Source organism: Pempheris klunzingeri, chromosome 14 (assembly GCF_042242105.1).
Source record: "Pempheris klunzingeri isolate RE-2024b chromosome 14, fPemKlu1.hap1, whole genome shotgun sequence".
Lineage (NCBI taxonomy): Eukaryota > Metazoa > Chordata > Actinopteri > Acropomatiformes > Pempheridae > Pempheris > Pempheris klunzingeri.
This window is the reverse complement of record NC_092025.1, coordinates 6,588,809-6,602,542: the sequence shown is the minus strand read 5'-3', so window position 1 is coordinate 6,602,542 and position 13,734 is coordinate 6,588,809. Positions and strand designations below refer to the sequence as shown.

The 13,734-nt window shown below is 41.5% G+C and overlaps 1 protein-coding gene across 3 annotated transcripts in view; it reads left to right on the top strand.

Annotated features, from left to right (window-relative positions):
- Positions 1-13,734, top strand: part of abr (ABR activator of RhoGEF and GTPase) — a 122,343-nt gene that overhangs the window by 46,183 nt on the left and 62,426 nt on the right. For 2 of the 3 annotated variants that reach the window (XM_070843239.1, XM_070843240.1), the window contains exons 3-4: positions 6,416-6,514; positions 8,255-8,440. In XM_070843239.1, coding sequence (XP_070699340.1) covers positions 6,416-6,514; positions 8,255-8,440 — 285 coding nt within the window. Of the gene's footprint in view, positions 1-3,048; positions 3,270-6,415; positions 6,515-8,254; positions 8,441-13,734 lie in introns of those variants that run through there. The other variant, XM_070843241.1, reaches the window with a different exon arrangement.

The window sequence follows — 13,734 nt, the reverse complement described above, 5'->3', positions numbered from 1 at the left end:
AACGCAGCATGGAAGTGCGTGAATGAAAACTGCAGCAGTCATGAGTGGTTGGCTCAGATTTTTTGTTATGCGAGTTACACCTTCACAGCCTTAGAGGAATCTACCTTGTTTCTCCATTGTGCAGCTTTTCCATCCTGAATCACCTTTCCCATTCTGAATATATAATAATACAGCCGTGAAAAAAGAAAAAATTCTGTTTTTACCTGGAACAGACAATAAAGTTGAAGTTGAATTTACACTTGCTCTGTTTGCTCTCTCCCATTGGCTCTTTTTTATTTATTTTCCAAGCAGCTCTTTTATAACTGTGCTATCATAGTACTGTAAATACACTGGCCTCGATCACCTTCCTATAATAGCAGGAGTTCATGAATTATTAAGCTCATTGTTCTGTCATGTTCATTGTGAGTCACTCTGTACTGAACTCATGTAAATGACAATGTGTCTCCATCTAGTGGCAAACTGGGGTAAGAACAGAGAAGAAGGGACATTTTAAACATGCTGTAACCCATTTAGTATATGTGCTTATCTTATACTGGACATAACCATTTACTGACTCACACATACATTTAAACGAGCGTGCACATACCTGTACTCATTTATACTTTATGCTTGTATACTCTATACATACAGTGCACTGTGACAGAAATTCTGTCACAAAGTAACAAATACAACTACCAATTCATTTTTCTTTAAGTTGTTTCATAAAATTACCCTACCTACTGATTATATCTGTAACTGTAACTGTAGTCTCTCTTTTTGCTATCATTATTTCATAAGATATACTCTTTATTAAAGGAAGAGATCTCCTAGTACTTAATCTCGGCATTGAAGCAGTACCCATGAATACAACTTTAAATTGTATTTATGAGCTCTTCTGCCTGAGATCTATCACATAACAGGCTTGGAGTTCTTAATACAGGATTCCTAAGACAAGCTTCGATAGACTGTGGCTGTATGACAGAACAGTCCCACGGTGTGTGAAGAAAGGAGCCTTGCCCCCTCTACACCTCCACCACATCTCATCCTTTCTCAGCCTCATCTGTCTCTGATCAGAACTTCAAATAGGACTCCTATTCCTGTAAGCTGTATACTTGATGATTAGGGCTGGGAAAAAGCACCTTAACCGCATATGTACTTTTGTGAATCTCAATGCTGCACATTTGGTCATATAGCGTTTGATTTGCGACTATCTCCAAGCACTCCCTGTTTTACCCATTTTTCCCCAATAGAGAGATTTCTTTCCTGCACAAATCTCAGGGTTATTCCACACAGGCACAGAATCATCACAGGCACTTTTAAGAAAAGCAATAACTACATTTTAAGTGTACTTATCTGGGTATGTTAAAAATGCCCACTTGTTTTGACCTCATGGTGTATTCATCAGGGCAGAGATTTAAGTCCTTCCATTACTGCATGCATAGTCAAAATGGACCATTAGATAATCTAGATTTGTTAGTGATGGTGTATTCAGGATATATTTTCCGGACATATTCATAGTACCAGCTGGTTTGATGCTGTAAGAGTTCTGGAGAGAGTGTGGAGAATTCTGCCTCGTGGCGGTCTTTCCACCGAAGACGCTCTCTCCCCACCGCCTTGTTAAGTCGGCCTTTCTTTCCGCTGAGTTTGCACGGTCCGTTCTTCTGCTGACACGAGAGAGCCAACGCTGACACCTCTGTGCCAAGATGCAGACATTCAGAGTTTGTAGCGTGAGAGTTAAATCTGAGTTTTAGAGATGTTTTTGTTTGTGTTTTGGGATGCTTTTGAACCATAGTTTGAGTACATCTGCTACCGGATTATGATTCTTTTTCTCCTGCTTATAAAGGTTTTTTTTTCTCATTAGAATGGAGGGTTGAAGGGTGTTGTATCTGGCAAAGTAGGCTGCATGAATAAAATGTATTTCACTAGTTTTATATTTTAATTTTCTTCCTCTTCTTTTTATCCTTTTGTCATATTAATTCTTTTTCCATTCTGGCTTCTGACGTTATTTTCTATCTGTTCTCTTATATGACCCTTTCCCTGCCAATATTAATGGCTTGTAATGTCAGTGACCTAGAAATATAAGCCACAAGTGTAAATTTACTCTCATTTGTTTTCCCAACAGTCTTCCAAAGCTTTGGCTTGTAAAATAAGTCTGACCTATATAAACTAAGGTAGCTGGTTAGCAGCCTTAAGAACTAGCCTGGATTTAGCACAGGTAGCTTGCAAAGGCTAAGGTTCGTTAGTGTGAAGAACACCTCTAAAATCTTAAGCCAGAAAGCTGCATGAGAGGGGGGGCACATAGAGAGTGGTTGATAGCGCTGTAATGGGTGGCACTTCCTGTAAGGTGGAGTCTAAGGTTCAGGATGAGGGTGAGAGGTTGTGCTGAGTGAGCTGTATTCATTCATAAATACACACAAACTCCAGCACTGAATCATCATCTCTTCATTGTGACAGGCCATTCGTATTTCATTTCCTTTCCAGTATCCAGAGTTATTGATTTTCCTAACAGCTTGTCTTGGAGTACATATGTCTCTTTTAAAACGGTGTTATATTTTAAATCCGTGTTCTGCCAGTTCTAAACTGCTGCTACCCAGTGAACTATGTGACCTGTAGTAAGAATCAGCCGCACTAGCAGCACATTAGCTGCTCCACACTCTCAGCTCCACATCCAAAGCTCTCAGCAGATCAATAAGGAGACAATGGCTAGAGAGGAGACAGAAGAGGGAGAAATGAACTCCGTGATGCAGGAAAGAAAGACACTGTGTTTGAGGAAGCTGATTTTGCCTGAAGATACTAAAGAAAGAAAAAAAGAGAACGAAGGAGAACAACTCTTCCAGTGAAGCTCAGACAGAAACGGCCTATGTAGCCATCAAGGAAGTGGCTGGATAGCGTTTGTTGTGAGGGGAGGGGCGGATGTAGAGGGAGGGCAGACCTCATCGACCGAGGTGGAACAGTGGCGCGCACACACACACACTCACACCAGGAAGCCCAGCAGAGGAAGGGGGTGGGGTTGTGTAGGCGGGGTCTTCTCTCTTTCTCTCTCGGTGTCCAGACGACTTGCTCTGAAGGGAAAACACTGATGTGTCCAGGCAGGCCTTGAAGAAGGGAATCTCAGGCAGAAAGAGGAGAGGAGGAGAAGGTGAAGGAAAGAAAGAAAACAGAAAGACAGAATCATGGAGGAGGAAGAGGAGGAGGTGCTGTGCTACTTGGACAGGGTGCTGGAGGAGGAGGTGTTTGAATATGGAGATGGGGAGCTGGAGCCCATCAGTTCGACACATAGGCAGTTCAAGGTGAGACAGCGGCTGGACAGCTGGATGCAGGGGGAATACACACACACACACACAATCTAATAGTGACCAGGTTTGAAAGCTTAGCCCATATATAGCAAAGTGGAAAGTGTTATTGGTGACTTGGCATGATGGGGTGTCACTATGTGCTGCTACGTGTGCCTATGAACCATCTGCACTGCAAGAGCGTGTGTGTGTGTCCATGCCAGTGTGTGTGACAGTCATTGGTCTCTCAGCATGGCCTGATGAGGCCGCTACTCTGGAACACATGTCTCCTTACTCTGCTGCTTTTAAAAGACGCCTGGTTTCTGTTTCTAATAGTAACTTCTGTCTATTAGGGTGTGTGTGTGTGTGTGTGTGTGTGTGTGTGTGTGTGTGTGTGTGTGTGTGTGTGTGTGTGTGTGTGTGTGTGTGTGTGTGTGTGTGTGTGTGTGTGTGTGTGTGTGTGTGTGTGTGTGTGTGTGTGTGTGTGTGTGTGTGTGTGCGTGTGCGCGCACGATGACGATGAAGCAGGGCAGGCTGCGCCATTCCTGGTCACTCTTGATATCAGCTCCTTCACCACACAGAAAGAGAACAGGGGCCACAGTAGAGAAACAAGCAGCGTTTTTCTGTGTGACAAAGCTGAGAAGTGCACGCACAGGAGCAGGTTGCCATGGAAAAATCTTTTCCCCGCTCATGTATTTCTCATCTTGCCCACTCGACACACAGTAGCTCTTTGTACGGCAGAGGGAAAATATTCCCACTGTTGGAAGAAATAGTTTTCCCCTTCCTTTCCTGCCCCTTTTATCATCCTCCTGTGACATGCTTGTCACTGCAGGAGTAAGCTTTACACGTCACCAACACACGTTTGCTTTGACAAGAAAATACATTTCTCTGTATGTTTAGTGAAGAGCCGTGACAGCTGCACAGATCTGACATATGATATCTCAGACCTTCAAAAAAGAAGGAAAAAAAAGAGATCTTGTTAGAAGTAGCTCTGGGGTGCAACTTCAATAAAAAGCACAGTCGCTGTAGATGCGGACCTGCATATGGTTTGTGTTGCTTAAAATAAATGGTGAGCTCTAGCAGCAGCACTTGCATGTCAGAGAAGTATCTGAGGGTCTGACTCATTTGTGGTGCCGCTTTTGTTATGAGTTTTAGTCATGAGGAGATGATCTTTCAGTTTCTCTCAAGGAATGCCCATATTAAAACAGACTCAGAGCCCGAGTGTCTCACAGGCAAACCCTGCCGAGGACACCTGCTGCTGAAATCCTTCCTCAGCACACTGAAGTTAGAATGTGAATGCAGCTCACTGAAAACTTTCCACAATTTCATGTTAACAGAGGTGGGATCTATATTGGCGCAGATCACAGGGAGATGAAGCGTTAACGCTGCTGTCACAAGTAACAATAGCGTCAATAAATCATCACCAATAAATAACCCTTAAATGTCACATCTCCAAATGTGACATTTTGGAGTTTTTTATTGTTTATTTAATATGTGACTTAAGATTTCTTATTTCTCTATAGATGTCTGATAAATGTCCTGTATGTTATGTAATTTCACAGGTAAATAGTTTAGAAGTAAAACATTGTGCTGGAACTCGACTGTTACCCAGTAAACTAATTATCAATAATCATGTCATTAAGAAATGAAAAGTATACATTGTATTGTATAAAGTGTACTCGGTTTTGACAGTATACCCCCAGTTTTAAGGGATACCATCAGTGTCTGAAGTTGGGTGTCAGTCATCATTGGGTTAAAACGATGAGGTCATGGCTCCTCCTTGTCTTATCAGACGGAGCTGATGTGCTGATATCATTGTAAGGATCTGGCTGTGTTAATAATTAATCTTCCTCTCTGCTCCTGCGGCTGCCCTTTGGCCTCCCTTTAAGTACATATGTGACACTTGAACGTCACTTTGGCTGCGGGTGGGTGGAGGGGTGGGCAGAGTGAACGCCTGATCACTGATGTGTTTTCTTGGGAACGCTGTTGATTTACTGTTAAGATATATGCAGCGTTATCAAAAAGGAATATTCAAATAAGGACTGTTTGAGGAGCTTTCACACATTTAAATTTTGTTGGTCAATACATTTTTAATATGCTTTACAAACAAAGTGACCTAACCTCTTTATGTGTGCATAGTGCACACATATCTATATCTGTCTATACATTCTCCAATTGAAGCAGCAGCATTCAGTTTGACTCCACACTGAAACACATCTGCTTTAATGTAGTGCACGTAAACTGACTTTTCAAATTAAATTTCCCTCTGTGATCATCATCAGCTGCTCTTAATACAAACAACTTCTTTACATTTGTTGGCAATAATCTGTGTTTGGCTTTAAAAACAAATAAAGGTTTGACTCATCTGAGTCTTTCAGTTTTATGAACCTTGACTCGATAGACAGTATTGCTGATCTTTGTAGTGTATATAATGGATTTACGTAAGTTGTCTGTTGCCTCACACCCCCACACAGCCACTAAGATATTATCAAAGAAGTGAGAAGTATGACATCTGAAGTGCCTTATGATACAGCGTGCACTTTGCCTTGTTTAGCCCTGCAATACCTTTGGACACTTTTGTCTTTATATCAGCTATGTGACCTTTAATTACACCCAAAATAGATGAATCACAGACATGTAAGCCAGGTGGACTGGACTGGGGTAATTATTTCATTGTTTCTGCCCAATGCATGCTGGGATAGTATTCACCTGCTTCACTAAGGATGAGCAGGGAGATGAATTAATGAATTTAACTGATGTGTCTGTGATAACGCAGATTGTCAGGCTTCAGTTTAACCTTCCTAGCTGGCGATTTCCCCGACACTGAAGTCAGAATATAGTACCTCGCCAAGGAGTAAGACTTTCCACAGAGGAAGCAAACCATTTAGATGTTTTTAGATAAGTGAAGACTCCTAATAAACAGCTGCTGCTCATTCCTACACACTTTGGATGTGTGTGTATTAATCTCATGTTTACCTAATGTGGTAACTGCAGCGGCATCATGCAGTAAGTGAGCTTGTGTCATTGTACTGTAATGCGGTGTTGGTTACACATGAACTCTGAATACAAAGTTTACCAAAAGGTTGTGTGTGTATGTGTGTGTGTGTAAATGTGAAGCTACATGTATTATACATTATTACATTCAGGTCCGTTTTATCCTACAGGGAGACGTAGAAAAAGGACTGGAGATGAAGAAACTGGTGCTGTCTGGTTTCTTGGCCAGCGAGGAGATCTACATTAACCAGCTGGAGGCCCTGCTACTGGTAAGAGACACACACACACACACACACTACAAAAAGACTGTGTGTAAGTTGCTGCAGCAGACATAATTTCCTGGCCTGAGTAAACCGTCAGAGCGCTCTTGGTGGTTAATGGCCATACTGAAAGCAAGTCCACAGCTATGCAGTTTCCTGAAAAACTAAGTGAACATGCTTCCCCATGCTAAGCCACTATGTCATATCCTGTAGCTCTCAAGCCACATGCTGCACTTCAACCAACATGTCGTTTTGAAATCAAATGCAACAGGCAGACTCTAAAATAGTTTAGTCACAAAACAAAATCTCCAGCTGGTGTTACTGATACACAAAAAGCTGGAATTAGAAGTCAGTCAATAAGGCAAACAAAACTCTGCAGTTACTCTAGCAGAAATCTGGTCTCTCATTTCCTTCACTTTCAACCCCCAGTGCTGGCACATGTCATTACACAGTTCGGCCATTAAAGAGTTTGCTCCCATCCTCCTCCACTTCCTCAATCACAGAGAGAGTGTCTAAAACACACTGTGTGATCATACTTTTGTTTTTGCTTTGTTGCATTTTTTATTTGACAAAATCTAGGGAGACTGTTGATATGTGACAGCCAGCAGAGGCTTGTACTTGGATGTTTTGGTATAACAGCAAACTGCAGTCTGACATTAACACCCAAGGAGTTAACTCAGGGCAAGGACAACAGCCATGTCTATTGTAATTATCTCATTGGTGCAGACATTAAACTGCAAACAAACCACCTCACTGTGCTTCAAAGAGACAAAGACCCACATTTTACATTATGGTTACAATCCTCTCCTCTCCTCTCCTCTCCTCTCCTCGATCATCAACATGTATTTACACATCTACTCTCTTGTGAAACTTGTGTGGTCAGATGACAGATGATATCTGTGAAACCACACACAAAATGGGCTGCATTGAACTGTGAACATGCAGACACACACCCCTCGCTCATACAAGTTTTTCATCATTATTAACTATTTAGGTATTGACTTCCAGTATTTTAATCTACAGCATTAAATTACCTGTTGGTAAAAAGTATAATTTCTAATGACTCTGTATATCCCCCATATATCACTTGCTCTATCTGTGCAGCTCCTTAATCACATGAGGACTGATTATCCTCTAAATGAAACCAATAACAGGCTTTGCCATCGTACACTGACCACGCTGGGGGCGTTGGGTGTGTGTCTGCGGTCATTGTCAGTACTTTTATTGATATTCCATGATGCGAAAGCCTGTCTGTTCACACTGTAATTCAGTCTCGTCCCTTACCATGTCCACTCCACATATATCTATGATTAACGGATCTGGTGTGCAATCTGACTGGTCAGGAACTGCACAGCAGAGGAGAGCGTCACCCAATTGCAGAGCAGAGAGGCTAAGATTACATGCTTGTCACTGGGTGGCACGAAGCAAGATTAGAAATTTCTTTTTTTCAGGCATTGGCCCAATTGGCCAATTAAGTGTCCCAAATTATACACTCAAAGCCTGCTTTTAGATTAGACTTGACTTCAACCCATTTTTATTGGAATTTGGGTAAAATAAACCTTATGCCACGCTACAATGCTCCATATAACTTAGCAAAACAAATGGATAAGAACATGGGAAAACAATTACATAATACTAATATAAACTTGACAAGAAGAAACATAAACTGTGTTTAGTCACAATGCCTTGCTTACCAGTTCTTCCTGTATTTACTGAATTTAACTGTTCTCTCTGTGTCTGATAATCCAGCCTATGCGTCCTCTGAAAGCCACAGCCACAACCTCGCAGCCCGTCCTGACCATCCAGCAGGTTGAGACCATCTTCTACAAAATCCAGGACATTTTTGAGATCCACAAGGAGTTCTACGACGCCCTCTTACCCAACATCCAGCAGTGGGACGAGAAGGTCACAGTGGGCCATTTGTTCCAGAAGCTGGTGAGTCTGAGCGTGGGCGCACAAATTACAGTGTGTGGGTCTCCATCATTCGCAGGACACATGCAAATGAGTGTTAAAAGGAGAATTGTCAGGCTCTCACTATTTTTACTTGTGAATCACTCTTCTAAATTAGAGTGTGTGTGCGTAAGTGTGTGTGCGTAAGTGTGTGTGCGTAAGTGTGTGTGTGTGTGTGTGTGTGTGTGTGTGTGTGTGTGTGTGTGTGTGTGTGTGTCTGCCCCTGTGTCTGTGGTCTGAGTACATTAGCAGAGAATGTTGCAGCCTCCAATCTATCACACTGTCATATTTGCACTGGACAGGCGCTCTCGATACATAATGTAACGAGATCATTGTTATGCGTGTGGATGTGTCTGTGTGTAGAATTAGCACGGCTAACCCTAACCCAGGCCAAAGTGAGTTAGTCCTCCTTCTGTGTCAGATCATTACACTGTCAGATTTGCAGCTGATAATGTGATTTGAACAGGGCTTCTCAGCACATAACATACTGTAAGAGCATGTGCATATACAGTGTTATATTATTTTAGATTTCATTACATTTGTTGGCACGCTGCAGAGAGGCTGATGCAACATGCTGTAATAGAGGCTTTCAGCTGAGATGTAAGAAACTGGACTTCTGCTAGGAAAAATAATCCACATAGAAAATTCAATTTACAAAGTAATGGTCATTTAGTGTGTAAAACCCAGAGGCAGCCGTCGGTGCTGTAAGCTTTTTCTACCTGACAGTAACAACAGGGTTTTGCTCTAAAGTGGGGAGCCTCAGAGTAGCACAGAGGATAGAGGACAAAACAATGATTTCTAAGCCATTGTTAAGGTTCATATTCCTCTCAAATTCTCTTTTTTTGCCATCCTGCTGTTAAAAAAGTGTTATTACTGTGACTTTTACAGCCTCGTTTTATGATTTGAATTGTGATTTTTTTAAAAAGATAAATGACAATAAATTCATTACTTTCTCTAGAATCATTCCACAGTAACACTTATTCTGTAGCTATCCAGATGATTGTTGTTGAGGATTTGATGTTTAATCATCATCTGCTGATCAAAAACATAGCCGAAAACATTATGATTTTAGTTTCAGGTTTTTCTGTTTTAAAAGACATGATACAGCTGTAGTAACAAACAATAGTACCGTTAAGCTAGGAAAAAGGGGTACCTGCCTTGAACACCGAATGGCTTATGAGAATTAAATATGCAGATTTAGAAATCTCTTTTTACGTTTTGTGACACTAACCAGATAAATGTGATTTTCACTGACACAGGATCAGCGATGAGATATGTCCTGTATTCAGCTTGCATCATGTTCTTGGATTTTAGGAGACATAATTTATCCTCACTAATGAGCTGTGAGTTAATCAGATGTCCCATTATGAAGATCTTGTGACATTTTGCCAAGTCATGAGCGCACTGTTGTTTTGACTAGAGCACAAGAGTAAGTGTCATGCCAGCTCAGACAAATGCGCTCCTCGGAAACAAGACTTTGGCATCTATTTTAAAAAGAGAAGATACCGTATGAAGTTATTAAATAGGTCTGGCTCTACTGGCTGAGCTGGCAGCTTTGATTTAGAACTGGAAGTATTTTTAAATGTCCGTAGGTCAGATCTTTTTATTAACTTGCAGTCTGAGACCATATATTTCTGGACAAAAACAAGATGCCATATGTTTTTTTGTTTTGTTTTTAAAGCTACATTTACATGCATCTGCTCTGTCCATTCCCACCTCAGTGACTCAGCTACAGACTCTAACCAGCCTTTTGGTCTGGCAGATGTTTAAATATCACAACGAGACTTCAATAACTGAGCAGATTTCATGCCATCGTCATGAGAAACCCCATGAACTTGTCTGTCTCATTCTGATATGATGCAGGGCTCTCTGCCATGGTGACATCTGTCACTTTTGGTTTACAACATGATGTCTTAAAACAAAACCATGTCACTCAGAGTTATTATCAGCAGTACCCCACGAGGACTCTCCCAGTAGGCTACCCAGTTCCTTCAGTGGGTATTTATGACAATGTAATCTCCGACTTTATAATGAAGTTTTTGTACAAATTATCCCTATATGCAAGAGGAAAGATGTACTGCACCTGAATATTGTTGATTGCATAGTCCAAAAAGATGGCCAAGTTTAGAGCATGTTTGACCCAGTTTCTCACATTAGCAAACATGTGCTTACAGACTATGTTAGCAAGCTAAGCTAGCTAGCTGCTTGTGAGCAGAAAACAGCTCACAAGCTAACTCGCTAGTGGAGATCCTCCAGCACTTTAAACTCGTATGTGTGTTTAAAGTTAGACAGCAAGGTGACCAAAGAGACTGTGGTTAGCCAGCCAACTCACCAACATCTCATCACAAAACTGGCCAGCTATAGTTTATAATAATATAGTTATAATTTAGCAGTCACAACAGTACAGACATGTCTATGTTGCAATGTACAGTATATGTTTAAAAGCACAAATGGCTTACTAGAGCTGGCCCAAACTTAGCTCTGAATATCTGGTCAGATACACTTACTTATTCTTTGTGGCGATTTTTCCTTTCTTAAATCAAAGTGCTTCGGTTTTGTTCAGCTGTTTTGGTAGATATGATTATAGTCCTCAAAATAAGGATTTGACAAAATATTGTTTCGGTATTGATGCCAAAAGCCAGTTATCTTTAATATTGACGAATTTGTAGCTCAAGTCCACCATACAGCTTACTACTTTTTGTCCAAGAGGTAAAACTTTCAGTTCAACTTTGCGTGCAACAATGATGTATAGAAATGTTCTTTTAAAAGACTGTTGAACACTCAGAGGCAGAAATGTGTTAGGAATCCAAAAAGATTGACTGGCTCTGCTATGTGAGCTTACATTTAGTGGCAAGGAAAATGACAGATCTTTCCCTTTGACATTAATTCTTTTAGGCCCCCCATGGGCCCTAGGAGTTGCACCACCAAGTGACACCTATTCGTGTAGTCATCGGCTCCCATCTGTGCTGCGTATATGTGCGTACATGAGCATGTTATGTGGCAGCTAAACATTTAGTCAGAGTGGCAGTGTGAGAGTACAGATGGCACTGTAATTAGCTAGTGTGCTTCCTACTGCTCCTTGTCAGCAGCATGGAGGCCACTGGAGCGACACAGAGGGACAGAGTTATAGAAAACAGGCAGAGAGGGGATAGAAGACAGCCAAAGCTCCAACTTTTCTCAATGTTTTCAGACAAGAGGAGGGCTCAGCTGCAGCCTGTGACTGCCAGAATTTGCCCAAATTACCAAAGTCCCTAAAGGCATTCAGTGGAAAGGGTTCAATATTGCGGCGGTCATGGCTCTGAGGAGCTTTTGGGACAATGAAAACACATTTTCAACACATTTATGAAGACGCAAACTGTAACAGTAATCCATGTATTATGTTGTTGCGGTAAGTAGATTACTGATAACCTCTTTAGCCATACTAGTAGCATTGTGCGATGGATGTGGCAATGTCGGTTGCTCCATCACTTTAGTCCAGTCTGAATTTCCAAAAAACTTTATACCAATGTTTATGGTTCACATGGGATGAAGCTTACTGACTTTGATGGTACATGGGGGACATATGGGACAGATTGCCATGACCTTTCATCTAACCCCATCATTAAAGGTCCCATATTATGCAAAATGCACTTTTTAATGTCTTTTCAACATAAATATGTGTCGCCAGTGTGCCGTGCTCTCTTTTTGTCCCAGCCCATTTTTAAATGTAAATGTGTGTGAAAACACACTGTTCAGATTTTGCTTCCATCATGATGTCATATGGAGATCTGTTGAACATGTGACCACCTCCAGCCCTTCGGCAGGCTGAGTATTCTAAGTATGAGGATGGGATGCCAGAATGTTATGTGATAAATTACGTGAGATTTGTTTTTTTGTTTATTTATAGATGATGCTGTGACCACACAAGTTGTTACGAGCTGTTGTCTACCTGGTTTGATTGTACTCTGCAGTCATTAGTCAGATGACTGATGTTTGAGTGTTACAGATTAAGGGAAACAGTGTATTTCAGCAACGGTAGTAGACAACAGAGTGCTGCATGTGCAGTGTTTGATTGTGCAATTGCTTGTATTCTGGGTTTTAACTCTGAGCTATAGCCATATGTGTAGAATACAGATTTGAATAATAGGTCATATTCACCATGCTTATGCCAAAATATAACACTATCACCCAATTAATAGTGTTAATGTTGTGAAGATGCTGTCCCAAGGCTTAAAGGTGTTCGAAGAAGAGTGATTAGTTTCTTTTGGCTCAACAGAAATCCCAGTGCCACCAAACCCAGTCTGTGATACAGCTGCATTAGGTTTTATTTTAGCACGAGAGTCTGTGTTTGTCTTTGTTTTCTTTTACTGATCATAACCATATGATTAGTGCTTAAACAGAGTGAGGCATCCTCTACAATCACGCAAAAGATATTGTTAGTCGGTTTGGACTGCAGCTTTCTGTTGTCTCAACATGTCAGCGAGGATTTAGATTACCTACAGGCATTTTTATAAGCTCGGAAGTGGCTATTTCTAGTCATCACTGTACTGTCCACCCTCTCTCTCTTTCTGTTTCCAACCCTCCCTCCTTTTCTTTCCCTCTCCATCTTCTCCTATCTCGAAACACAAGCGGTTGCTCTCTCACCCGCCACTTTGGCCTGTGATCTTGTTATTTGAAGTGTAGGCACTAAGTCCTGTGTTGCGGTGTAATGGAACGAGCTGGAGAGGTTTGGTCACAGCGTGTCCAAGCAACACATTGAACTGACGAAGTACCATGATGACGTCATTGTGTTTGGTTTGTGCTTTCCAGCCTAGCTGCCAAGTTAAAAATCTCTATCTTTGGAAATTCAGTTATCACACATGGTGGTTTCTCCCACCATCCAAGCCATCCAAGGGTTTGGTTTGACATGATGGCGGTGACACTTGTTTGGCTGACCTCCTGCCTGTCGCTAAATGTTTGTTGGGATTTTGCTAAGATGGCTATATCATAAAATAACTTTTTTTTTTCTGTGAAGAATGTACTGATTTACACCATCCTTTATGTGTCACATACTGTATGAGGCTGGATGATTCCCTCATGTCTCCTCTCTTGAGCCCAACTCTCCACTTCACACTCTGAGGGGAAGTGGAAGGAGAGGAAATGAAAATAGGAGTAGGGGGTTTAAGGACAAAAGTAACAAGTCGTACTCATTCACTCTATTCAGCTGAATCCAATCTCATCGCTTTAATAGGGTGCAGTCAGCTCTTCAGCCTCGCTATTGAAGCATAGCTGTAGCAGGATGCATATTCACGCACTGCTGG